Raw genomic sequence first — 27,587 nt, 5'->3', positions numbered from 1 at the left:
TAAAAAATTAGTGGAATATGGATTTTAAAATGCTGTGCCCCCTGCACTAAACAAAGTGTCAGGCAGGTCTATTTTTTTGTCTTCTCCTTGGGCCATACCTTCCTGGACTCCCCCAAAGAAAGATTAATGGAGCTAGAGGGTGAGGATTTTGTTTTAAAACAAAATACCACAATCTATATCCCAGCCTGGGGTACATGTACACCCAACGGATACCAAAAGTTTGTCTATTTGGCAAGTAACTATAATACCCTATTAAAATATTCTAGAAGTTGTAATCGTGAAAAAAATTGTGGACTAAATAACAAATGTGACACATTTATGATACTAAAAGAGTTTTCTTTGAAAACGAACATATTCATCTTATTTTATTTAGGTGCATACATGTACATGATAAACTCTAGAATTTATTTCTTTTCATGTTGAAAAGGGGCAGCTAGGTGTCGAAGTGGATAGAGCTGTAGCCATGGAATCAGGAGGACCAGAGTTCAAATGCGACCTCAGACAGTTGACGCTTACTAGCAGTATGACCCAGGGCAAGTCATTTAACCCTGATTGTCTCACCAAAAAGCAAAAAAAAGTGGGGGGAGGGGGGAGGTATGGTAAAGATTTACTGAAAGCCAAGAGGTACAGGGACTGAAAAAGGATGGCAGCTCTTGACATATAAAATTGATAGGGCTTCTGTTGGAAGAATCAACCACAGAAATCAACAAGCTCTTAGGGAAAGGAAGACAAAAAGTATATCCTTCACTGGAGGTCATTCTCTACCTCAAGTTAATCTTTTATGCAATATCTTGGCCTATCACATTTGTCCTCTAGTAAAAATAAATAGGTACTTTTTTGGGTGAAAATTTCTGAGGTCCTAAAAGCAACAAAAGTACAAACAGAATAGTGTAGAAAACTGAAGTGGCATCAGTCAAGACTTAGCAATTGATAAAAATGCTTCAAGTTCATAACATTTGATGCTATTTGATAAAATTAGGCCCGTTCATTTTCATTCTAAAAGTTACCACAAGCTAGCCTTAGAAAGACTGTCATCCTCTGCCATCAGGTGCAGTGTTATCAACCATCCAACTGGTATCATGATTCTATAAAACATTTTACACTTAACCTCATTGCCTAACCAAAAACAAAAAAAACTATCAAAACATTTTACATCCCAAAGCAAAGCTGATAGGGACTGTATTCAGCTGAAAATAGAATTGAGCCTAGTAGGCCATTTATTAAAAACAGAATGTCCAGATTACAAATAAGCTAGGTCTATCTGATCTAATGTCTTATTATTTTCAAAGCATTTGAGTAACCTGAAATCTTCACCACCCAGTTTAAAACTGTCCGAAAGATAAAAGTATTTCTTAGAAGTATCTTCAATACTTGTGCATAAAGAATTGCCTTGGAATTCAATTCACTTTTATCAAATTTTAGCGCAGTGGTACAAGTAAACAAATGAATAAATATCTTAGCAACTGGGGGATCAAGAAAGATTTGCAATAGAGGAGTGTTACCTGAACTGAACTTTGAAGAAAGATAATTCTGAGTGGTGGAAGTAAGTTCATTTCATGCAAGAGAGACTCTGGAGATGTGAAATTGGAAGATGGGAAGACTGAGTTCAGAAACTGCTAGGAATCCATTTGGCTGAAATAGAGACTTCCTAAAGGGAAGTAGCATGAAATAAGAATGGAAAGGTAGGTAGGATTCAGACAATGAAAGGCCTCAAGTAACTAAGATTAAAAATTTTACTTTGTCTCGGAGGCAGTGGGAAAGCACTGAAAGTTTTTGAGCATGAAGATGACATTGGCAACCTTGGGTTATTTTGGCTACTAGGATAGTAGGAAGACTGGAAGTAGGAAGACCAGTTAGGCTGATGCCAGTGTAGGAGAGAGATGAGTGAATAAGGGTAATACTGTGAGTGGAGAGAAGGGGATAGATGAGGGATATTACACAAGTTAAACTGACATGATTTGGCAATTTCATTAGTAGAATGATGATTCCCTCAACCAAAAAGTTTGGAAGAACAGGTTTAAGGAGGAAGATAACCAGTTTTGTTTTTGATATGCCAACAGGATATCCAGGAGGAAATGTTCAACAGGCAGATGACACAAAGTTCCGAGTTCAAGGGATTATGTTTGGACATAGAGATTTGCATAAAGATGACACTTAATCTACTCCTGTAGGAGCAGATTAAATTAATCCAATCCAAAAAGTATTTACTAATAAATACTATAAGAAAGGTGCTGGGTATACAGAGACAAAAGGAGAAATAGTCCCTGCTCTCAAGGAGCTTACCTTTTACTGGGAAGCTACAAAATGTAAAGAGATAGATTGGAGAATGCAATGAGGTGTCATTTGCTAGTTTCCTCATTACACAGACACATACAAGATAATTTGAGGAGAGTGAGCAGAGAGAGAGGGGTTAAAAAAACACTCTTCATAGGTGGTGGTACCCGAGCTGAGCCTTGAAAGAAGTCAGATTCTAAGTGAAAAAGTAGGGTTGCTTGCCTGTACAAAAATCGAAAGAAAAGACTAGGATCTGCCCCAGGAAAATGCCCCTTCTAGAAAAGAGGGCAGGAGACAGAAGATGACCCTTCCGAAGAGATCGAGTAGTAGGAAAGGTAGCAGGGCCGGGAGAAAGCAGTGTTGCAGAAATCGGCAGTGGCAGTGGAGACGGCAATCATTTTTCAGTGTTTTTATCCCCACGAGAACAACCCCGCGCTCCCTGCTCTCCCCGCCCCCCCTAAAAAAGCCAGGGTGGAGAGTATCCTAGAGCTGGCAGAGCTGGTGTCTCTTTCGAGGCCCGTCACAACTGTCCCGACCTCGCTTGGCGCTTTTTCTCAGTTCCCTTAATCCCACCCGCCCTGTTTCGGCACTCCGTGGCCCAGAGCCCCACGCCGGCGGGCGAGTCCTGACGAAACAAAGGCCAGTTCGGGGCCGGCCTCCGGGGCGCAGGGGGCGCTGTGCTCCAGGCCACGGGCGCCAAGGCCGCCTCCGGCGCGTCCAGCGCCGGCTGTGAGACAGCCGCGATGAGCTCGGACGCGGCGCTGCTTCTGGAGGCGGCTGACTTCGCCGCCAGGAAGCATCGCGAGCAGCGGCGGAAGGACCCAGAGGAGACCCCGTACATCAATCACCCCATCGGTGAGTCCTTGGTGTAGGCGATGGCGCCTCTGCCCCTTTGGGGCCGCCCCTGACTGATCTCTGTGTGCTCTGCTCTGCAGGTGTGGCTCGAATCTTAACCCACGAGGCGGGAGTTACGGACATCACGGTTCTGCAGGTAACTAGAGCCCGCCTCGCGGGGGGTGAGGGAGGTGGGCGCCACTCTTCCCCCGACCTCCAGCTGCAGGCAGTGCCTTCGCCCGGCAGAAGCGGTGGCCGCGTCTCGGCACAGCAGCGTGGGTTGTGTGCGTTTCCAGGCCGCCTTGCTTCACGACACTGTGGAAGATACAAACACCACCTTGGAGGAGGTGGAGGAACATTTTGGGGCGGAGGTGAGGGGCATCGTGGATGAAGTGACCGATAACAAGGCGCTGCCCAAGCTGGAGCGAAAACGACTGCAGGTGGAGAACGCCTCGCAGAGCAGCCGGGGTGCCAAGCTGGTGAAGCTGGCGGATAAGCTGTACAACCTTCGGGACCTGAACCGTAGCACCCCAAAAGGTACACACACACACACACACACACACACATCTCTCTCTCTCTCTCTCTATATATATATATATAAATCTCCTTCCCACCGGCAGCAGAGCTGTGGGTTAGAGAGGGCGGAGGAGAACCCTTCTGAGGATAAGCAGGCCAATCACTTGCCGAAGAAAAAAAATGATTTTTAAAATTTCTTTGGCATTTCAGGTACTCGCAGAATACTATGTACTTTGTGTCCCTTTTGGCCTCTTATTATTTATCTTGGACTTTAATCCAAAAAATCCTTGCCAAGGGGAGATGTTCCTTTTTAATAAGAATCTCAGTATTTTTGGATGACCATTACATCCTTTCTCTTATTATTACGTTCCACAGCATTACACCAACCCTTCCACGGACAGTGTAAGACCTGGTGCAAAGCCACATTTTAATTGATTATTTGTGGTCGTAAAAACTATTCTCTCTGTCCCCCTATAGGATGGTCTGAGCAGAGGGTTCAGGAGTACTTTGAGTGGGCAGCACAAGTGGTAAAAGGCCTTCAGGGCACAAGCCCCCAAATGGAAAGTGCACTGCAGAAACTGTTCCAAGAACGAGGATTATCACTGTGAACAGCAGGGTTAACTAGAAATGTTTGATTTAATCCAAGAAGAGGATTCAAAAATCAATTCTGACCGATATCGAAGCCCCCAAGGCATATTGGTTCCTTTCAAAGATTACAAACAAGGAAAGACTCCACTTTTCTTCCTGCTACCTGAGCTAAACACTAATTTGTGAAAGTTAGAATGCCTTCTATTCCTGTTGTAACCCAGTAATACACTGTGATGTTGGAGACTGATTCTCTGGGTCTGTAAGCTTCTTTCTAAATTGGGTTCACTGATCATACTGAAGACAGAAAAACACTGATTTTTGTTTTGTTTTATAAATCCAATGAAAATAAAACAGCCTGCAGAAATTCTTATAATAGTTATAATTGTTCCCCATAGACCTTCCTGTTCATTGACAGGAAATAAGGAACCCTGGATTTGTAGATAGAATGTCTCTAATTTGAACCTTAGCTCTGCTTTCCATCTATGAGCTATTTAATGTCTCTTTGTCTTAGTTTTTTCATCTGTAAAATGAGATGATTGGATAAAATTAACCCTAAGCCCTTTTCCAGACTCCAAGATCTTTTGATGCCAATCTTAAATGGGATAGTCATAGGATAGTTAGCATTTAGAGGGTGTTAAATTTAGCTTTTAATCTGGTCTATAGAGCAAGACCTTTTTATTGTGCTCTGGAAAGTTTTGACTGTTAGCAACCAAATATGATTACGGACTTGCTGGTAAACTGAAGCACCTCAAACCTATTCCTATTCCTTCACCCTGCCAGGAAGGGAAGCCCCAAACATTTGTTTATTCATTGAACCAGCCAACAATCGGCACCTGCTATGTGCCTGCTAGGAAGAGATAACAGGATGAATAAAGTTGGCCCTCCAAAAGTTTTAATTATCTAGTGGTTTCCACAGGAAAGAAATATCTGAGTACTACGTGAATTGCCAGGTACACTGTGACGAGGGGGTGGCTGTTAAGCTAAATACCCTTCTCCCAAGTACTCTCCCAGCACTCAGCTTTCGAAGTCCTGTGCCATCAAAAGAAAAGGCCCGGGCTGCCCCCTGGGAGCAGGGTGCGGGCAAGAGGCAGGCGGGTTACTTAGGGCTCCTCTACAATACCCATGGCCCGTCGCCCGTCGTCCTTCTAGGGCACCCTGTGTCGAAGGGACTCCGCTGGAGAGCTGGCTCACCGAAGCTCGCGCCAGTGCCTTGGTTCTCGGGGCGAGAGGCCGGGCAAGGGCCTGCCAGGAAGTCCAAAAGGCTTCTGGCCTCGAGCCCTGCGGGCTCTGCGCCCCTCTGACGTCACCACTCTCTCACTCGCCTTCCAAGTCGTCCTTTCCCTTCCGTACTTGATGGGGTTGCTAGGTGATAGGGACTTCCGGTGTGTCCCGGAAGTGGACCTGCTGATCTTATTGCTCCAGAGCGATTGATTCAGAGCGAAGGTGGTGATTTGCCCTGGGGCAGGTAATCAGCCCCCTTCGACGGGAGAGTGAGCGGAGGCCTTCGAGTCGGTGCTGTATAGACTGTGGGGCTTCGAACCCAAGACGCCGAGGCCTGTGCAGGGTGGGGCCTTTTCGGGGCCGGGTGTGGCGGGAGGAGGGCTTGGGGTGGAGGCCGGTGGGCCCTTTGGGGAGAATCAGCCCCTGCTTCCCCGCGGCCTCTGCAGGTGTCCGAAACGCCGCTGTCTTCTGTACAGCACCCCTGCCATGGCTTTTCCACATCGGCCTGATGCCCCAGAGCTGCCTGACTTCTCCATGCTCAAGAGACTGGCCCGGGACCAGCTCATCTACCTGCTGGAGCAGGTCAGTGCACACCTGGCTGCCTCCCTTATGCTTCTCCGCCACTCTGCTGTCGGAAATTGCCCAAGGAAGGGCCACTTCTCAGGGCAGAGTGGGCAATGTACATAAATGTGTGAGGAGTGGGAGCCACCTGGGGCTCTGTTAGGTTGTTTACAGAAATAAGAACCACGTGTTTTCCTTTGAGTACTTAACGATAATGCCACCCTAACCCATGCTAGGCAATAGAAGAGTCACAAGTCATTCGCGTTAACAAATATTTATTAAGTTCTAGGAATGGTGGGCAGTACAGAAACGACACCTGTCTGCTAAGTGTTCATAATCTTGTGGGGGAGAATGATAGAACTGTAATATAAGGGATAGCTGATCAGTGCCCTTTGAGTGTTAATGGGATTTCAAAGGAGGGTAAGATTGCTTCAGGTCAATATGAGCAGAAATTTCTTTAGGATATTTTGATAGTTCGTGAAGAGGAAAAGGGTATCCCAGTATAAAGGAAACTTGAGTAGATACGGAACTAGAAAACTCTGTGTTTGTCCATACTGATAATGTGAGCGCAGTTTTAGTAAAATAAGAGGTGGGACTGAAAAGGTGAGTTTTGTCTGTGTCCTGTGCTTCAGTGGCTCCTGAACAAAATATACTTCTCGGGATGTTATTTTTTTTTTTACAAGCTGTCTTCCACCTACCTTATTATATTTACTTCATTATTCTCTTTTAAGAATTCCACATTCTACCTAAATTGGCTTAGTGGAGACTCCGTAAGGTGACATTCTATTTCTTGCTTTTATACCTATAGTCCACTCCTCCTTTACCTCTGCATCTTGTTATCCTTAGCTTTCTTACCTCAAGTGCCATATCCTAGGAAAGTCTTTCCTGACTCTCCTAGTTGTCCCCTCTTCCTCTTTAAATTATCCTATTTATTTATTTATTTACATGTCCTTACTCCCAGTAGAATGTAAACTCCATGCCAACTAGAACTGTTTGTTTCTGTCATATTTTCAGGGCCTAGCACAGTGCCTTGTATTAAATAAGTGCTTCATAAGTGTTCCTGAAATTTAAAAAGAAGCTCACTGATTCCTTGAGAGACTCATCATACTATTTGTATCCTCTTCAGCTTCCTGGGAAGAAGGACTTATTTATTGAGGCAGACCTGATGAGCCCATTGGATCGAATTGCCAATGTCTCTATTCTCAAGGTACCAATTTTCTCTGCTAGGTTCACTCATGACCCTTTTCTCTTTCTTTTCTTTTACTTGATATATTTACACCACAGTGCATCGCTACACCTGAATTTGATATATTAGCTAATGAATGTTTAGTATAGCATATAGAAGGGTCATGGCAAAACTTTTTGATACCAGTACCCAAGAGGCTTTTACAGTAGGGCTGTATAGTTTTATGACATTATATACTTTTCAGAGCATTTTCATGTATGTTCTTTCATTTGATCCTTCTTTAGCAACACGAAGTGGACAAACTGTACAAGGTGGAGAGCAAACCTGTCTTTAGTACCAGTGAACAGTAAGTTTTACCGTCCAGTGAGTCTCAAGTTCAGTTGGCCCTCATAATTGGATGTAATCCTTGAAAATGTCCATTTGATTTAGAAATTAGCACCAGGACCAAGAGTAGTATCTTGTCTATCACTCTGTAACCATCACTTCTTTGATGCTATACTGTTCTGGTTCATCTCTCTGTCTAATCTTTCATTATTTCATGCCTCAGTTATTACTATAGCCTTCTAACTTGCTTGTCCTGATTACCCCGATTATCTGTATTTACTAAAACACAGCTTTCATCATGTCATTTATCTGCTCAAAACTGTTTAATAGCTCCACTACTTACTGATTAAAATTCAGAGTCTTAATCTGTCATTCAGACCCTGCTTAATCTAGCTTACCAGTCCTGTCTTTTGCTATTTGCCTCTACATCCTCCATTCCAGTCATATTTTTCACTGTTCACCAAAAATGCCGTGTTATTCCTGTCTCAGCCTTTGCTTACCCATTTCCATTGCCTAAAATGCCATTTTTATTTCTCTCTGCATCTACAGGTCCTACCCACTCTCTGAGGTCTAGGCTCAAGTTCCTAGTAGTCTCTTCTCTCTGTGTGTACTTGCTTATGCCACTTATTTGGTAGTCAATTATAAACTGCCTCATGACTTTTCTTGAATTATTGTTACTAAACTTTATGATTATATTTTGTCTGCCTCAGTAGGCTTTAGACTCCTAAGGTCAGGAACTTCTTTGTCTCATCCAGAGTACCTAGAATGGTACAAGTCACATACTAGGTAGCTAGTAAATATCCTTTTAATGAAGCAGTGGCTTCTGCTGGACAATGGGTTATGAGGTGCCAGGGCAACTGGAAAAGTGCCTGTATCATGACAATAGATGCTCTTAGGATGGAGCAAATGGCTCAAGAGTAAAGAATTTCCATTCCCTTTTAGCTTTATTACAAATTTCCTGATTTTGTCACAGACATTTCTTTTATTTTTCTCATATCTTTGTTTCTCCTCAGGTTGTGCTTCCTTGTCCGACCCCGAATCAGGAACATGCGATACGTTGCAAGTGAGTGTAAAGTGGTGCTAAGATTATATTGGACCTTAGGGTAAGCAAGAGTGGTTGACCTTGGTACTGATAGACCTTTGTTGGGAAAAGATGTGATTTAGTTGGCAACAGCTAAAGACAGCTGACTTCCCTGCCTTTGCTAGGTCCATTCTAACTGCCATCACCATTTTTCCTATAGAAGACATACTAAATAGACTGCTGTTAAAGACTATGGCTCCCCTCTCTCTACAGACCTTGTCAATACTGACAAAATGGCTGGTCGGACTCGAAGGTACAAAGTGATCTTTAGCCCACAGAAGGTGAGTACAGATTCAGTACAGAGATCAAGGGTGGAAGGAGGTGGAACTGGGGGCTAGAAAGGCACAGGGAACAGCAGCTGTTTCCCGACACAAGTAAGTTATCTTCTCGTCTAAGAACTATAGCTAGACAGCTCCAAGTTAGAGTCAGTACCACCATCATATTTTTGGAGAATTCTTATAGGGAAACCCCCTTTGGGTATATAGAACCACAGAGTGTTAACAGGACCCTAGAGACATCCAAGCCATCTGCCTCAGTTTACAGATAAGGAAACTGAGGTACATAACTATTAAGAAGATGCCCTTCTTCTGTGCCTACAACCCTCTACTTCCATTACAGTTCTGGACAACTTCAGCATTAACACTGATAACTCATTTGGGCACCTTGACTCTGATGACTTCTCTCATTCCATACCCTCCATGGAGACCTACCATCAACTTCATTTTAGGGAATGAATACATAAGGCCTTTCCATTGCAAATTGTAGACTTACAAATTAATGCCAAACAAATTAATGTCTATGTATTCAGAAGGAGAAAAGTTAAAAGGACACTGGACTATAATCTTCATGATATCTATTTATGAATCATCTGTAGTTTATTTATGAGATTGCTAATGTTATGGAGGAAAATTGTAGTGGTTCTAAGTTGCATCTTTATCTTGATATGTTAAGGAAGTTACAGAGAAAAAAGGGTCTCTGTGCTGAGTCAGTGGGGATATAAGATGGTTATTAGAAGGGTAGTGTGATATATTAGAAAGACAAGGACTTGGAATCAGAGAGACTGAGGTTAAGTTCCATCTCTTCCACTTAGCAATTTGTATCTATCACTTGATCTCCCTGATATGGGATCCCTCACCTATAAAATGGGGATAATAATAATTACCTTACCAATGTTACAGGGTTGTTGGGAGAGTCAGATGAGCTATGTTATGTAAGGTGATTTATAACTATAAAGCACTATTTAAGTACAAGCTATCACTTTTATTATTCAGAAGTAAAATGAGATTAAGATGAAATGAAGGACGACGCTAGGCCAACAGGAGGAGGGTAGAGTAAAACTTGAGGAATCATTCTAATGACATAACATACCATACATGTACAGTCAGTATGATTTCAGTGGACAAAGAGGCATCTTGTTACAACAAAGACTGTTCTGGGAGTTAGAAAACTTGGGTTTTAACCTTTAGTCAGCAACTAAGTAGCCTTGTGACCTTCAGCAAATCACCTCACCAGGCCTCAGTTTCTTCATCTTTTAAACGAAGAGGCTGGAACAGATGGCTTCTAAAGCCTCTTCTGATTTCATATTTCTTGTTCTAAGTTTATGGGGTAATATGTGATGATATGCTTTGTCAGAATTCATCATAATAATTGACAGTGTTTTTATACTGCTTTAAAGTTTGCAATTCCATTTGCATACAGCCTTTCTCTTGATTCTTATAACACTGGGATGCAGATAGTTCAGATATGCCCATTATCCTCATTTTACAGTTGAAAACACTGAGGCTTAGAGATGTTAAGTAAGCCTTCCATGGTCATCTGGCTAATCAGAGTCCGAAGTAGGATTCTGACCCAAATCTTACCTTATTCTAAATCCAGTGTTCATTCCACCAAACCATGCTTCCTCTAAGTTTATGGAGAAAAATGAAAATAGAAGACAATGTGGGGAAATTAACCCAGTTTTTCTTTCTTTTGCAGTTCTATGCATGTGAGATGGTACTTGAGGAAGAGGGAATTTATGGAGGTGAGAGATGATGGAAGTGACTGGGGAAGGAACAGAAAATGTGGAGAAAAAAATGTTGGGCAAGCATGTCTATCATGAGCACTTTCTCTACTCTGTTGCCAGTAGGCTAAAGATGATAGGTGATAAAAAATCATGGAGAAGTAGAGTAGGGACCAAAGAGATAGCATTGTCTAGTAGAGAGGAAGCATGGGGTAGTGGAAAGAACACTGGATTTTCATTCAGAGAATATGGGTTCAAATCCTGGCTCATCTACTTACTATCTTGGGCCCTTAGACAAGTAGCTTAATTTCTTTTGTGTTTCAGTTCCTTCATCTTTAAAGTAAGGGGGTTGGACTAGATCAACAGTTCTCAAAATGTGGGCCATGAACCCCAGAGAGTCCCAAAGACCCTTTCAGATGGTCAGTGATGTAAAAAATGTTTTTCATAACAGTGCTAAAATTATTTACTTTTTAAAATAGAGCTTCCTTTTTCAACTACATATTTGTGAGGCCAGATTTTCTCCCTCTTCTTCAACCAAAATAACATATCTCAACAGATTGAATGCAGAAGCAGATATCAGAATCCAGCTGTCTTCTGTTAAACCAGATATTAAAGAAATTTGCAAAAAGATGTAAAAGAGTGCCATGCTTCTCACTAATTATTTTTTTGGTTTGGAAAAATTTTATTTATATTAACATACAGTAGGTTTATTATTATTCCTTTTAAGTAAATTAATGTTTTTAAAATGAACAGTTTTAATTTCTAATATGATAAATATTGATAAATATGATCCTCATAAACAAAAACTCTTTGAGATCCTTAATAATTTTTAAGAATGTAAAGGGGCTTGAGAGTAAAAAGTTTGACAACTGCTAAACTAGATGATTTCCAGTCCCTTCCAGCTCTAAATCCTATGAGTGATAGAAAAAGGGTCTGCACGTTTTGGGCTAATCTTATTATGGACTTTGACTGTGATTAGAGAGACAGCATGATATAGCAGAGCTAGCACTGGATTCAGACTTGGGAGACTTGGGTTCAGCTCCCAAGTCCAACATTCCCTAATTATATGACTCTGGGAAAGCCATTTCTCTGTGCTTCAGTTCTTTCATCTATTAAGTGAGGATGATAATTCATAACTGCCTGCTTCACAGTGTTATTCTGACAAAAATGCTTTTTGAGCTTTAAGCCCTCCACCTTGTGAGCTATTAAATAGATGGCTGAAAAACAGTAGTTACCAGCATCGTCACCTCCTGTAGCTGGCTGTTGTTTTTCATACCCACAGATGTTAGCTGTGATGAGTGGGCCTTCTCCTTGCTGCCTCTTGATGTGGATCTTCTCAGCATGGAACTGCCTGAATTCTTCAGAGACTACTTCCTGGTGAATGCAGGTCCTGGGGTATAGGGTATAAGGCCTAGGGCAATAGAACTAAGACAATGTTTTTGTCTTAATTTTTGCCTGTAATTTGTGGCTGAAGAATATAACCACGGATTGGATATTTAAAATATCTTACCTAGGGACTAGTCAGATATATCTTTTTCAAGATTTTTCCATGCTTTGCTTTGTTGCACAGGGATATACCAAGGCTAACAGCCTCTTGGGTTATAGTGTTGTGTTACAGAACCAGGTCCTGAGCCCAAGAAATCATCACTCCATTTACCCTTGTGACTCGTGTCCCCTGTAGGAGGGAAACCAGCGTTGGATTAACACTGTGGCCCAAGCTCTGCACCTTCTCAGCAATCTTTATGGACCATTTGCAAACTGCTATGGAATTGGCCGATGTGCCAAGGTAAGAGTCCTCAAAGTCCTTTTTTCCTCGTTTTTCTTTTACTCTTTATCCTCGTTGGTTCTGTGTCTACTGAGGCTCATTCAGGGCATCTGTTGTGTGGGGGTGCTTCTTAACTTTCACTTAGTGTTCTGGAGCACTTCCTTAGAGATGAGGACTGATTCATATGGTGAGCCAGAGGTTGGCAGCTTGAGACACCACCTGGGTTACATTTCTGTCTGTGGTTTATCTTTGTTATGTCCTCCTCCATCTATAATATATGGAGCATGGTGTTATCCAGTGTAGAAAGAAATGGAATGAATTAATGGTATAAGCTCTTACCCCCAGGACTTCAGGATCCCCACAAGGGGCTGAGCAAGTGTCTTTTGGACCCTGATATTAGTCACTGCTTTGTATTGGCCTGCAGTAGGGGTTGGTAGCATGCACATAAGACTGAAGACATCTTGGGCTTTGAATAGATGGTGTACGAGACGTGGAGGGAGCTGGAGGAGGAAGAGGAGGGTGAGATAAAAGGCCGGAAACCAGAAATTGGGCACATTTTTCTTCTGGATAGAGGTAGGTACTCAGTTCACCCTCTGTTTTGAACCTCAGAAGGTATGACAATGTGGAAGAAGGGATAGCAAAATCAGAATTGGGCAGGAATATTGAGTACTTGCTCAAGGGGAGAAACTTGGCATTGCAACTGTGACTTTGGAAAGAAGTCAGTGTGGAAGAGTGCTTTCTGAGAAACCTCTTTTCTCCATGGACTTTGCTTTCAGATGTGGACTTTGTGACTGCACTCTGCTCCCAAGTAGTATATGAGGGGCTAGTGGATGATACCTTCCGCATCAAGTGTGGTAAGTGCTGCTGCCTTCTGCTACCTAATGAAGGTGGAGAAAGCAATCTCCCAGGAACTTCTACAGTCATAGGTTGCTGGGATACCTCAAGAGCTTTTAGGTAGCTGCTAGTTTTCAGAACAGTACTAAGCCACATCTCTCGCAGTCCCTATTTAGTGAGGAATTAGAGCAGAAAGGTGATTTTTTAAAATAATGTTGTTCCCTCCCCCCCCGTTACATGTATTAATAAATTTTAACAATTTTTAAAAATAATTTTGGGTTCCAAACTCTCTCCCTTCCTCTCCTCTGTCCTCCCTGAGATTGTAAGCAATCATGTATAGGTTATATGTTTGCAGTCATGTAAAACATTTCCATATTTGTCATTTTGTGGAAGAAAACTTTAACCCCTCTCCACCCCCTCACCCTCCAGAAAAATAAAGAGTGAAAAATAGTATACTTCAGTTTGCATTCAGACTCCATCAGTTCTTTCCCTGGAGAGGGATAGCATTTTTCATCATGAGTTTTTTGGATCATTGTATTACTGAGAATAGTAAGTCATTCACAGTTGATCATTATACAATATTGCTGTTACTGTGTACAGTTTTCTCCTGGTTCTGCTCGATTCACTTTACATTAGTTCATGTAAGTCTTTTGCGGTTTTTCTGAAATCATCCTGCTTGTCATTTCTTATACCACAATAGTGTTCCATCAAAGTAACATACCGCAACTTGTTCAGCGATTCCCCAAGTGATAGGCATCCCCTTAATTTCCAATTCTTAGCCACCACAAAAAGAGCTGCTATAAATACCTTTGTACAAGGAGGTCCTTTGAGAAAAGGTGATTTTTATAGTCAGTGGGGATACTGGTGATTTGCCTTTTACTTCCATAGGGAGTGTTGACTTTGGTCCAGATGTCACATCCTCTGACAAGAGCCTCAAGGTGCTGCTTAATGCCCAGGATAAGGTTAGAGTGTGGTTCTTAGGGAATTGGGACACTGCCTGAACTCAAGAGCTCTGGGATAGTGGGCTATGTCCATATCAAATAGGCATAACACATTGTCTGACATGTAGTTGATTTTCAACAAATATCTGTTGATTGATAGATACCATGTGAGCTCACTGCATTTTTCCATTGGTTAAGATGAGCCCTGGTATTATACCTAGGGGTGGGGCATCATGACCCTTGATAAAATTTGATAGGAGAATCGGAGTACAAGGTACGATTCTGTGGTCCTGACCTAGTTCTGGCTTCTCCACAGGTGTTTAATGAGATTCGTAATGAGCATTTCTCCAATGTCTTTGGCTTCCTGAGCCAGAAGGCCCGGAACCTGCAGGCACAGTATGATGTAAGGCCCCAGTCCATTAGGTCTCTAATCCCTCCCCAACAGCTACTTCACTTACTTCCCATTAGTGATATTATTACATGACTCCCCGATCTTCACTGCAAGCATTATAATATAATGGAAAGAGTATTGACTTAGAAGTCAAAAGACCTAGATTCTAATCTTAATGTTGCTACTGAGGCAGTAGGTGGTCATTCTCTGTACTTAAGTTTCCTTATTTGTTAATGAGAAGGTTGGTATAAATAACAACTAAATTCTTTCAATTTCTAACATTCTGTGGTGCTGTGATTCTAAAGTAGAAGAGATGAAAGGAAGTGTAGGAGTTGTCCTATTTATTGCAGAGTGGGAGGATTGTCACTGACTTGAGCCTCTCCCCAGCGCCGGCGTGGCATGGACATCAAGCAGATGAAGAACTTTGTCTCTCAGGAGCTCAAGGGGCTGAAGCAAGAGCACCAATTGCTGAGTTTACGTAAGTCCCAGGTAGAGGGAGGAAGATAAATACAGAGGTACTATAAGGGGAAGGGGATTGAGGGATTTATTTGGGCTAAAGGGAGAAGTGGTTCCAAGTGTTGTTTCATAGAATTGTACCCTTCTGAGTATGAAACAAAAGTGCTATTCTGATTTGAGGAATGATCTAACTTCCAGTTTGTCCTGTCTATAGATATTGGGGCCTGTGAGTCTATCATGAAAAAGAAAACCAAGCAAGATTTTCAGGAGCTGATCAAGACAGAACATGGTGACTAATGTTCTTGCCAGTCTTCTTTTCACTTTTCTGCTCTCATAACATCTCTTTCCCATAACCTACTACCCTCTCTGGAGTCTCTGGTTCTTTTGTTGTTATCCCTCTTTCTAGCTGATGCTGGGACTGGCCCCTGCTACAAGCCCTGTGAACTCTTTTGTCTGAGTTGGCTCTTCTCAGCATTGGGCAATCACAGAGGGAACTCTACAAGTGTAACAAGTACAGTTTCCCTAAACCCAAAGTAACATTCTCCAATTCCTCCTAGCACTGTTAGAAGGGTTCAACATCCGTGAGAGCACGAGCTATATTGAGGAGCACATTGACCGACAGGTGAGTCCAGGAGGCAAAACAGCAAGGGTTGTCTTTTACAAGTGTGGTCTGCCAGAGGCAGAAAGGAATGGAGAAAAGCATTTTAAGTTAATGGGGTTTAAGTTCTCATTGATTGCTTGTTTTGCCTTGCAGGTATCACCTATTGAAAGCCTCCGTCTCATGTGTCTCCTGTCCATCACTGAAAATGGTGAGTAATCGCAAGGATCAGAAATAATAGTTTGGTAAAAGAGGAAGACTTTTGAAAGATCTGAATGCCCTAGCAAATAAAATACAAAACATCAGTCCAGCAGTAGAACCACAGCTCACCGATATGAGATCTGTAGCTCTAATGTGTCACTCACGGCAGTAGTACAAATCTCAATGTATCTACTCATATTTTTACATCCTTATATAACTCTTAACCAGTGTCTTCCCATAAATTCTCCATAAAAGATCCATCCTGTTTGCTGCTGGAGAAGAACTTCATTTAGGTCTTTCACCTTCAACTGGGTACCAGAATAGCACTTGGGCTTTGAATCTATTATCCCTTCTTCTCTAGACATGACTGATCCCCCTGCCTTTCCCCTTTATACCTAGATTTGTGAAGGAGGCACAGAAAAACAGAATATTGTTCTATAATTGCAGTTACACTTTCTTTAGAATGCAAAGTCCTGGCAATGAATGGAACTTTTAGGATCATTGGGTCAGTCCTTTTGTCCCAGAGAGTGCTACGTCTCAACCGCTGAAAAATAATAATAACAAAATTGCAGGTCTGAAATGAGAATTCTAACAGTCATCTCCTCTATGCCCTTATTTCCAGCAAGGTTTTATAGAAAAATATATCCCAGAAAGAGTGAGAAAAGTAACACATTTCATAAGGATTTTGATGAGGGGAGATTCCATAGCCTTTCGTGGTAATTTATTCCAATGTCTAACTCTGTCAACCAGTAAATTCCTAATTATGTTTACTCTAAGTCACTTTTCCTGCACTTGAATCTGATTTTCTCTTATCTCCGTATAGACTGAAAACAACTCATCACTGCTGTCCTCAAGAAGGCTCTTTAATAATTCAATTCAACAAATAATAATTTGCTCATTGCCTTCTATGGGCTAGGCACTTGCAGATCATAATCAAATGATCTTCATAGTCTCTTATATTTATAGAGCACTTGACCATTTTTAAGGTACTTTTTTGTGTAGTTTACCATTAATCATAGAGTTGGAATGGCTATCAGGATGGCATTTGTCTGAAGTAGGAGTGTACCTAAATCATGTCAGACAGATGGTTATTAATCTTATTCTTATATATTTCAAAGAAAGAGTTCAGCTTCCATTCTCCTGGCCACCTTCCCTTCCCTCTCCCCACCCCACCCCTTTCCTGCCCTAATAATTATAAAACTTTTGGTTTAGAGCTAGAAGAGATCTTAGTGACTGTCTAGAGAAACTTCCTCAGATGGAGTAAACTGAGGTACAGAGAGCTTGCATGATTTGCCCAGTCTGTCTTGTGGCTGGGGAATCTCTGAGGCAAGATTCAAACACAAGTCTTTCTGATTGAAAGTCTAGCACTCTATCCACTTTGCCATCTGGTATCATTGGTTTTACTGTTCCTTGTTCATCTCCTTTATAGTTTAGTATTCTGCATGCTGGCTGCTTTCTTTGGTCCCATAGGAGACAAGCTTCATACTTCAAGTGAAAGGGTTAGTCAAGCAATCCTAGATTTGAAAATTAGTTAATAACTTATGAATACAATACAGTGTTAATGATGGTATAGTGAATGTTTTTTTTTCTTGGATTAAGATCAATTAGTTAGGCTTTCTCTGTATTGCAGGACACTTCAGTTAAAGCCAGTTTAACTTACACTTATCTCCTTCCTCCACAGGTTTGGTGCCCAAAGATTATCGCTCTCTGAAAACCCAGTATCTTCAGGTGAAGGCTAGAATAGAACTTTGAAAGACTGGGGGAGGGAGATGTTGGTATGAGCTTTTGAGGAGAGTTAGTTGAAGGCATCCATTCTTGTTCCCCTTTATAGTCTTACTTTCTGTAGATTTAATAATGTTCCAGGTCTAATTCTCACTCTCTTAATATACCTGAAATGAGTCTGTAGCAATGGCCTTTTACGTGACTCAAGACACATTAGGCATTTCTGTTCATACCATTTAACTGTCTTGATTTGTGCTCAGCACTGAGAGAGCCTCCTCTGTCTAATCCATTACAGATTTCTTAACCCTTGGAGGCTACAGCACTCCCTGGATTTAATAGGGTGGTAATTGGAGTTTCCTTCAAGCACTATTTTACTCATAAACTTCTGTGGTAATTCTGATTCTTGGCCAATCTTCACTTTTCTTCCTTTTTCACCATTCATAGTCCTTATGCCATGCATTTGACAACCTGATTATATTCACTTTCTTCCTATCTTGTATCCTTTTTTGTTTTCATGAGTGGAAATCACATCTCTGAAAAGCTCCTTGAGGGCAGGTACTATGTCATATTTCTTCCATAGTGCCTAAGTTGTATCTGGGCACAAAAAATAATGGTCAAGAAGTTATTCTTTGTGCCTAGAAATAAATCTTTTCAGTAAATAGTGGTTGTGTTGCGTTTCTTTCAGAGCTATGGGCCTGAGCACCTGCTGACCTTCTCTAATTTGCGTCGGACAGGACTGCTAACAGAGCAGGTTCCAGGAGATACTCTTACTGCAGTAGAGAATAAAGTGAGCAAATTGGTGACTGATAAAGCTGCAGGTGAGCCCAGGAGCAGTGGTGATCACAGCTATCTGATTGTTCGATTTCTTCATTTCTTAGCATACCAGAGCAGACTGGCCAGTTCGGCTGTTGTTAGGAGAATGAACTGAGGAAGAAAAAGGTGATAATATTGGGTCTATGGCCACTCATAGAGTAACCATCCACTTAGCCAATCCCAAGGTCCTCCTACCGCCCTAGACTTTGTGATCATACCCATCTCATTGAGATTGCTTTGTGGGAAGCAGCTACTAAGTTGAGCTGGGGAAGAGGGGTAGAAAGGAGGTCTGATATCCAGAAAGGCGATAGTCCTGTCATCTTCTGCCCTGGTCAGATCATTTTGAGTATTGTGTGTAGTTCTAAGTACCACATTTTAGGAGGACATTGATAAGCTAGAAAATGCCCAGAAAGGGCTTCAGGTTCATGCCATGGGGGAATTAGCCAAATGAACTTTGGATGTTTAGCCTGGAGAAAAGATATGTAAGGGGCATGATGATAACTGTGTGTAAAGGGGGATTAGACTTGTTCTTCATGAGCCCAAAGGGCAAAAGTAAAAGCATTCATGAGTAGTCAACAAAGGTAAAAAAATTAAGAAGACTCCTAGAAATTAATGGGCAGCTGTGGGAGGAAGTAGGTTCCCCCTCACTGGAGGCCTTTCAGCAGAGGCCATGTGTCCTAGAGGGATTTTACCTGTTCAGGTAAGGGTTGGACTTGACAGGTCCTGAGATTCTTCTTTATTCTGAGACTCTCTGATTTCTTTGTCCTTTCTTCCTTGTAAGCTACAAGGGCTCTTTCAGAAGTGACCAGTTCTGCTTTCTGGGGAGAGACAGTTGCTTAAGCCCTTGAGTTTAACATAACATCCTTGTGGTTTGAATTATCCATGGCAGTGCTCCTAACCAGGGAACACTGGATGGACCTACCTCCTATTTCTTCTCCAGGAAAACTCACTGATGCTTTCAGTTCTTTGGCTAAGAGAAGCAATTTTCGTGGCATCAGCAAAAAATTGGGCTTGGTATGTTGATTGGGTCTGGATCCCTGGGTGGTAGGGAGGAACAAGCCTATGAAGCAGTGTTTCTAACACACCTACATTCTAGTAAAATCTAAATTCTTTATTATAAACCACTCAACCCTCTACAGCTCAGCACCATAGAGAGAGAGCTGGGGTGGAGGGCAGGGCAGCGAATGGGGCAAGGAACAGGTTTTATTATTTAGAGAGAGAGACCAGGAACAGAAGGAAATAGTAGGAAGAGTTGGTGGGGGTGGGGGTAGGTTGTTGGTTATAGGTTTTATGAAGTAAGATTTTTTTGGTCGGAAAAAAAGCTTCATGGACTAATCTAAATTGCCTCAGAAGGGCAATTAGGAAACACTGTTCTAGAGCATTTTGCCTTTAATAAGATATTTTTCAGTCTTTTTCATTACCATATCTCCCTGTATGATAGCTTCATTTTAGCTTAATTTTAGGGATAAAAGAATGAAAAGATGCACAAAAAACCATAAATGATTCATTCAAGATTATTGAGCAAGAAAGGGAAGGAGCCAGGAAAAAAAAAAAGAATTTATAATACCTGAACCTCCAGTCTGTTGTTTAGTTACTGAGCAATATAATGTACACTTGATATTCTCTCCTCTGCTGGATAAGTGCTTGTATATTTTACAGCATAGTGGTACCCAGCTGGTATTCCATAGCACCCCTGGGTAATGTAGATGCATGTTCCCCTTTCCCAGGGAGGTTGAACTGTGCCAAGGAATCTCTTAAATGTTACTTGCACTGGTCCCCTTTCCAGCAAGCACAGAGGTAACTACTCCAGATTCACAAAGACAGCATGATATGATAAAAAGAGATCTCATTCTGGAGTCAGAAGTCTGGGTTCATATCCTACTTCTGACACTCACTACTTTTATGACTGGGCCTTAGTTTGCTCATCTGTAAAATGAGGAGACTGGACTTCATGGCCTTTGAAGTTCTCTTCTGACTTTAGATCTTCCTTCTCAAGCAACTATTCCATACGAAACATGTAATAACTACTACTTCTGTGAGACTCTATGGTTGCGATGAATATTTGTGCTAGTGAGGTGGGAAAGTAATAGATTTAAGGTATTGTCTGTTACAAAAGTTAAGGGCTAATCAATAGAAAGCTTTTGCCAGGTTCCCAGTAATGGGCTACAATGAGTTTTTAGGTAGCCCTGGCCTAGGGACTTAGTCAAGGCTATGCGCTAATTTTTAGACAATAACTAGCCTTGGAATATGGGTTTTCTTAAGAATATTGCCTGATTTCTGTCTTTGGTTAGTGATGTGGCCCCCATAGAATTTCAGAATAAACTAAACACCTATTCCTGGGGCCCCCAAACTGGCATGGGGAGGGCATGGGCTGAGTTGCCACTTGTCTGATGTGCCACTACATGCCCAGTGTAGATTCCACGTGGGGACAGTGAGTATGATTTGAAAGTACCACGGGATATGGCGTATGTCTTCAGTGGTGCCTACGTACCCCTCAGCTGCCGTATCATTGAACAGGTGAGACCAGGTCACTTTTCCACTCTCCAGTATTTTGATCTTTCTGCCATTTCTTGTCCCTCTTGCTATTTGATTGCTTCCAAGCTCCCTACCCATTACCAGTCATTTGGTTACCAGCAGAAACACAAAAGTCTTGAAGGTGAGCTTTCCTGATCTTATTAACTGAAATTCAGCCTCAAACCTCACTAGGTATTAGAGCGAAGGGGCTGGCTGGGCCTTGAAGAAGTTGTTCGGTTACTCAATGGCAATGAATTTGCAGTCACAGGTAAGGAGAATTTAGAAGTAGCAGGCAGACTGGATAGAGAGCGGGGAGCAATGTAGGGTACTGGAACATAATGAAAAATTTGAGACTGAGCTGCTTTGTCTCCTTATAGACATGATACCTGAAGAAAATGCCCCTAGTGATTCCCTGCGTCTTGTCCTTGTGGTTTTTCTGGGTGGATGCACCTTCTCTGAGATCTCAGCTCTCCGATTCTTGGGCAGAGAGAGAGGTAAGAAATCTCTTGAAATGAAAACAAACTTGATTGGTAGTTGAGAGAAATAAATCCATTTAAAAAAACATCCCTACCACTTAACCTCTGGATATAATATTATCATTTGGAGGCAGAGAGTTGTAAACAAAATAACTGTGAGGAAGAGCGAAGTCATTGTTTTTAGTCAGGTACACCAGGGAGACCTGTTTCAGTGACAGTGGGGAGTAATTAAGGACAGATTGCTGTACCCCCTTAGCTCTATCAGGGAATGGTGTTCATCATATATCAAAAAATAAATTGCCCAGCATCTAATGGACATCTTTGGAGTTGGATGGTATCTGTGCCAGCCTTTCAGAAGTACCACCTAGGCCCAAGAGCATTCTCTCCCCTGCTTTTGTCTCCTCAGGTTATAGATTCATTTTCTTGACAACGGCTGTAACGAATAGTGCTCGGCTCATGGAGGCCATGAGCGAGGTGAAAACATGAAGCCTCCTCTCTGGAGGCTGACATTTGAGATGTGGCCACGGGAGTGTCCAGCAAATAGCGCCGTAAGGACGAGGGAAGCTTGAAAGCTCTGAGGGTTGAAGATAAGCAAGCCCAACCAGGAGAATCCTATTTCTTGGGTTCGCTGGGGGTCTTCTCAGAAGCCCAGAGTCTAGACTCAACAGTGCTCTAAGTTGTTCCCAGGATGTTTCCGCCTCTGTGTAGGACATGCCAGTAGATCTATGGGGGAAAGTTGTCCTTTGGCAAATCACTGTCCTTGCAAATAAATGTTGTGCTTTCAGTCACTCAGTCAGCAAGCATTTATTAAGCGCCTGTTGTGTGTCAGGTACTATGCTGGGCACAGGGAAAACAAATCCAAGAAACTGAAATAACTCTACTTAAAAGGAGCTTAAATTCTAAGGAGGGAGACAGGGAGCACACGTGTAAGTACATGCAGAATAGATATAAAGAGAACAGATACAAATAAAGTACTTAACAAGCAAGGTAGTTTAGGAGGGGTTCCTCAACACTAGCAGTTAGGGAGAACTGAGAAAGCAGCACTTGAGCTGCTTCCTGAAGGAAGAGAGGGATTCAGTGAGGCCCAGGAGAGGGTTGTGCATTCCAAGCATGGGAAACGACCAGTGCAAAGGCATGGAAATGGGAGTGTCAGGTGATATTTAGAAAAAAGGCCAATGATAGGTTGAGGTCAGGTTGTGAAGGGCTTTAAAAGCCTAAACAAAGCAGTTTCTTTGCTCTTAGCGACAACGAGGAGTTCCTGGATTTGATTTTAAAAAGCATAACATGGTCAGATCTGCATTTAAGGAAAATCAGTTTGACAATGTTGTGTAGCAAGAAAGAGGCAGGAAGACCAGTAAGGAGGCTGTTACAAGCATTCTAGTCATATGAGGGCTACCCCTCCTTAATGGAAGGGCAGGCCAAGATGAGTTATGACATGGGTGAAGCAGAACTAATGATGCTAACTTGTGAAGAACTTGATGGAGCATATAGCACTGTTCACACATTTTCATCTTCCACTCCACAACAGTTCCCTTGGTAGGAAGTACAAATTTCATTTTCCTTGCATAATAGATGAGAGAACAGGCCCAGGGAGGTTAGGTGACTTGTAAATGGCAGAACTTGACCTCAAAGCCAGATCCTCTTTTTTATTTCACCAAAATGGACATTTCCATCTACGTTGTGGAACAGAAGGGAGAGGATTATACCTGAAACTGTCTATTAAGTATCTAATAAATTCAACCTATATAACTTTCAAAGCAGTCCTGATTGTGATTCCTTCTGGTCTGTCCCTTCATATCCTTTTGACTCTCTCCAGTCCACTTTCTTTTTACTCAAGTCTCTTTTTCATTATACTAGACCCTAACACAATACTAGGACAGTTCTGGAGCTGCCCCAAGGACATAGGTCAGAACCAGGACAAGCCCTAGGAAACAGTCCTCTTGGGGAGTATTTTCTAGACTTGGACTACACTTTGGAATGGGAAACAAATTTCAGTTAAATTTGGCACAGTAGAAGAGGCTAGAGAAATACAGGATTGTTAACTGAGATAATATTGTTTGCAGAACAACCAGTTAATACCAATGCCAGTATAAAGAAAATCAGGCTCACGTCCTCAAAGAATTTGTTGCTTGAAAATTCCTACAAGTTACTCTGAACTTGACAAATTGAATAAAATGATCGTTTTCATATAGTAGAATGGAAAGAAGGGATTATACATGAAACTCAATCTCCTAGGTAGAGCATGCTTTTCTAGATATATAATAAATTCTTCATGTAACATTCAAAACTCCTGCTTGTCTGTGATTTCTTCTGGCCCTTGTTGTAATGATTATTAACATTATTTTAAGGATCTACTATATGCTGAGATGGAGATAGGGAAGGTCTGAAGGTATAAAAAGGAAAAACAGTCTTGACTTAGAGATTTTCTTTTCTAATGGTATATAAAAATAAACTGAGGAGTTAAATTTGATTTTTTTCCTCTCCTCTAACCAATATCATTAAGTTCAATCCATTTTTCTTTCAGAATGTATCTGATTCTTGTTCTATGTGTTCTCACGTTGGTCCAGGCCATCACTGTCTGAAGTCTGAATTATTGAGAGCTTCTCACCAGCATAAACTCAGCTTAGCTAAGACTATTTTCTTGTCTTCCCACTATAAGTCATCCATTTCAGCTTTTTGAGCCTTTGCTGTTCCCCACCACTACTTTGATATATCTTCTCCCCAACTCTGCAAACCCTACCTACCCTTCCAGGCCTAACTAAAGTCCTATCTCTTCCATGAAGTCTTCTTTAGATAATCTGACCCATGATGCTTAGTGTTTAGAAATGTAAAATTTCCAGTAATATTTATGCCATTGGAGAGAAAAACTTTGGGAGAAGGGAACAAAGCTTTTGGAGAAAGTTGAAATATACATCAGATTTCTTTTTGTATTCTTTATGGATCTATTAGGAACATAAAAGTATGTTAAACAATTTGATGTGCTCATAAAATTGTTTCACATATTTAGAGATGTAAAGCCTCCAAAAATTGTTTTGAAAAACCAGGAGAATCATTCCCAAAAAGTTGCTCCTCCCTTCCCCTCTCCCCATTTTTGGTATATCTTTTTTTTCCCTAAGTAGTCATATCTGATTTCAACACAATCATTGATCAACCCTCAAGTATCTGTGGGACATCTCTCATGTATGAATGAATAAATGAGTATTTACTAAGTACTTACTATGGGTAAAACGGTATGCCAGGACCTAAGATACAAGTAGAAAACCAGACAGTTCCTGATCTCATTAAAGTTCATGATCTAACAGTGGGAGACAACATACATAGGTAGTTCCAACAAGTATGTAAAAACAGCCCGTGGTCCTTAACGTGCAGAAGCAAAGCAGATAGTAATGTCCTTTCCATTGATTAAACCAAATATGTTTCTGACTTTGAAACACTGACAGTGTTGAGGGCTTTGATGGTGAGAACTTCCTTTTCTTACTCTTCAGTAGCTGTAGCTGCTGAGGAGGAAGTTAGTACTATAGCCTTTTGGACAGGCAGTTGGCAGGTAGAACATCCCCAAGGATTGCTCTCCTGGCATAGCAGAAGAAACATTAGACATGACCTCTGTTCTCAGTGAGCTTAAAGTTAAATAACTGTGAGACAAAACAATATGTGAAACACCAAGGAAACAATTAAGTGCCAACATTTACAGTACCGATTATAAATGGAATAGGAATGCAGAGTTGGAGAGACTGATGTGGTCTATAAATGAAGGTTGAATATTCAGCAACCTACGGGGATAATGATTAATGAATGCTCTGGAAATAAAACACTTTTATCAGTAATTCATTAAAAACTTCATAAATCACACAAAGCAGCATCATATATAACAATGTTTCCACTAAGCCAAGCACATGCTTATTGACACAGCACAAAGATGTCCCTACAGAGCTTCTGTTTATCGCTGTCATTTGTTTTGGCTGTCTCTGCCCTCTCTTTTGCCTTTCTCTTTTCTCCACTATGGTTCGTAGAGGTCATCAGTTTATAAAGGTCTTCCCAGGTTTTTCTGAAACCATCCTCTGGACAAAAAAAAAAAGTGACAATTTTTTTATAGCACAATAGTGTTCAATCACATTCATATCCTATAACTTGTTCAGCCATTCCCCATTGCAGCATTCCCTCAGTTTTCAATTCTTTGCCACCACAAGAAGAGCTGCTGTAGATGTTTTTGCACACGAGTCTTTTAGGGAAAATTTCCTAACAATTCAGGTTGTCCAAAAGTGCAATTGAATGCCTGCAGAGGTGGGGGCTTCCTCTCATTGGAGGTCTTAAAAGTAGAGGCTGAATGACTACTTGCTGAGTGTATTATTGGGAAGAATTCCCTTTAGGTATGGATTGGCCTTGCCAATTCTAAATTCTTCATTTCTGTGCTGTGTATTACTTTGACTAAGTGTTTGCATTTTAAATGTTTTATTTCAAATTGTGAGATGAAAAAAGTGATTTTAGGCACCAGCAAGTAGGTGAAAAGAAACCATTTTGGACTGGGAAGCTCATGAACTCACTGTGGAATTAGACTACAGAAGGCAAAACCTGATTGAGTAATATGATGATGGGGAGTCAAGAGGAGGGAATTATCCTTCCCAACTTATTTTGTCAGACACAGCACAAACACCAGACTGACCCAGATTCTGGTGTGCCACACATATGGCTAAATTATAATCTGCTGTTGTTTTTTTAGTCATTTTTTTCAGTAACATCTGATTTTTCACAAACCCACTTGGGTTTTCTTGGCAAAGATACTGAAATGGCTTGCCGTTTCCTTCTCCAGCTCATTTTACAGATGAGGAAACTGAGTCAAACAGGGTTAAGTGACTTGCCCAGGGTCACACAGCTAGTAAGTTTCTAAGGCCACATTTGAACTCAGGAAGAGGAGTCTTCCTGACTCTAGGCCCAGCACTCTATCCACTTCACCACCCAGCTGCAAAAATAAAAAGATTTATATGAACAAATGAAGTTGCCTGGGCTTTGTATATTTAGCCTTTCAAAGTGAAACACAGCATGAGGCTAAATACAGTTAGTGAAAAGAAATATTCAGCAAATGAATACTACAGAATCATTTTGTGGCATTTTAAGAGAATTTCTTTCTCAACTATATCTATCTCCTAAGAAGATATGTAATGATGATAGAGCAGCTATATTTTGTCAAGGCTTGCAAACCTTTACTTATCAGTGACCAATTTAAATCAATTAGATCAAGCTAATTGTTCTTACATGTGTGCTAAAGCTGCTGGTTCCTTTATAGTAAAAGCGTTTTAGTGACTGAAAAATGTCACTGTCCTAAAGTTTTCAGAGGCGTCACATGCTTACGAGCATTGCATGTTTCTTCAAAGAGTGAAGACACATTCATGGATAAAGCAATTTTTTCTTCTACTAGTTCTGTCATCTTTTTTGTTCAATTAGAACCACAGGGTTACTTTGGAAGAGCAGCCTTCTTTTTATAACTGGGTGACTATAAAGCTTTTTCTAAGGAAGCAACATTAGTGTCTTTATACAGTATATAATGTATATGACATATTCATAGATCATATTAGAATATATTGGTTTATATAATGTATAACATACAGTATATAATTATTAATTGTATATATCTTAATGTATCTCATATACATTATTATACATTATATATTATGTACATATGCCATTTTCTTGCCTATAGAATCAACCTACATACCAGATCTTATTTAGACCATAAAATATTATTAAAGAAAAGATTTTGGGGGCAGCTAGGTGGCGAAGTGGATAGAGCACCGGCCCTGAAGTCAGGAGGACCTGAGTTCAAATCCAGTCTCAAACACATGACACTTACTAGCTGTGTGACCCTGGGCAAGTCACTTAACCCCAATTGCCTCACCAAAAAGCCATTTTTTTTAACCTCTTTGCAAAGTGCATCACTGCCTCCATAAGATGGCTGGATAAGTAAGGACAGTCAGTATCAAGGAGGTCCCTGTCATTTGAGGAAACGAAGAAGGGCTAGACGGATGGAGACTACAAAGACTGCAGAGATCCCTAGAGCCCCTTCGCCCCTAAATCTCTACAGCTAATTGCCCTTTCCCACGGCACTCCGTTCCGGAAATTCCCCAACCTTTCCACCCACAACTCCCCTCCCCGTCTTCTCCCGCGCACTGGGCTCATTCAGTTGCAGACATGTGTTTTCCCTCCCGGGCAGGGCGGGCTGCGTTTCCAGGGAAACGAGGAGAGCGTCCCGCATTAGCCAATCACAGGGCGGCCCCTCCCCGCGGGCCGGTTTGAAATC

At 41.5% G+C, this 27,587-nt stretch overlaps 2 protein-coding genes across 8 annotated transcripts; both read left to right on the top strand.

Moving 5' to 3' along the window:
• Window positions 1-611: 611 nt before the first annotated feature.
• HDDC3 (HD domain containing 3) lies at window positions 612-4,459 on the top strand. Its single transcript, XM_020965406.2, has 4 exons — window positions 612-3,129; window positions 3,210-3,265; window positions 3,405-3,645; window positions 4,102-4,459. The coding sequence occupies exons 1-4, from the start codon at window positions 3,018-3,020 to the stop codon at window positions 4,230-4,232; spliced, it is 540 nt and encodes a 179-aa protein (XP_020821065.1). The 5' UTR covers window positions 612-3,017; the 3' UTR covers window positions 4,233-4,459.
• Window positions 3,555-22,083, top strand: VPS33B (VPS33B late endosome and lysosome associated). Of its 7 annotated transcripts, none has more exons than XM_020965338.2 (24): window positions 3,555-3,645; window positions 5,880-6,015; window positions 7,121-7,201; window positions 7,465-7,526; window positions 8,518-8,567; window positions 8,799-8,866; window positions 10,560-10,605; window positions 11,867-11,961; window positions 12,266-12,370; window positions 12,826-12,922; window positions 13,126-13,203; window positions 14,072-14,145; window positions 14,441-14,527; window positions 14,903-14,993; window positions 15,186-15,260; window positions 15,529-15,593; window positions 15,726-15,780; window positions 17,452-17,498; window positions 18,178-18,310; window positions 19,246-19,319; window positions 20,721-20,822; window positions 21,012-21,087; window positions 21,197-21,313; window positions 21,702-22,083. In XM_020965338.2, exons 2-24 carry the CDS (start codon window positions 5,920-5,922, stop codon window positions 21,779-21,781), a joined length of 1,854 nt encoding a protein of 617 aa, XP_020820997.1. In that variant the 5' UTR covers window positions 3,555-3,645; window positions 5,880-5,919; the 3' UTR covers window positions 21,782-22,083. The 7 variants fall into 7 exon arrangements, with proteins under 7 accessions (XP_020820997.1, XP_020821016.1, XP_020821020.1 ...); XM_020965357.2 differs by having other exon boundaries at window positions 3,557-3,645; window positions 5,910-6,015; XM_020965361.2 differs by lacking the exon at window positions 3,555-3,645 and adding an exon at window positions 4,563-5,677 and having other exon boundaries at window positions 5,910-6,015.
• Window positions 22,084-27,587: the final 5,504 nt, after the last annotated feature.

Source organism: Phascolarctos cinereus, unplaced genomic scaffold (assembly GCF_003287225.1).
Source record: "Phascolarctos cinereus isolate Bilbo 61053 unplaced genomic scaffold, phaCin_HiC Scaffold_3;HRSCAF=262, whole genome shotgun sequence".
In the NCBI taxonomy this organism is placed as follows: domain Eukaryota; kingdom Metazoa; phylum Chordata; class Mammalia; order Diprotodontia; family Phascolarctidae; genus Phascolarctos; species Phascolarctos cinereus.
The sequence above is the reverse complement of the archived record's forward strand: the minus strand, read 5'-3'. Positions and strand labels throughout refer to the sequence as shown.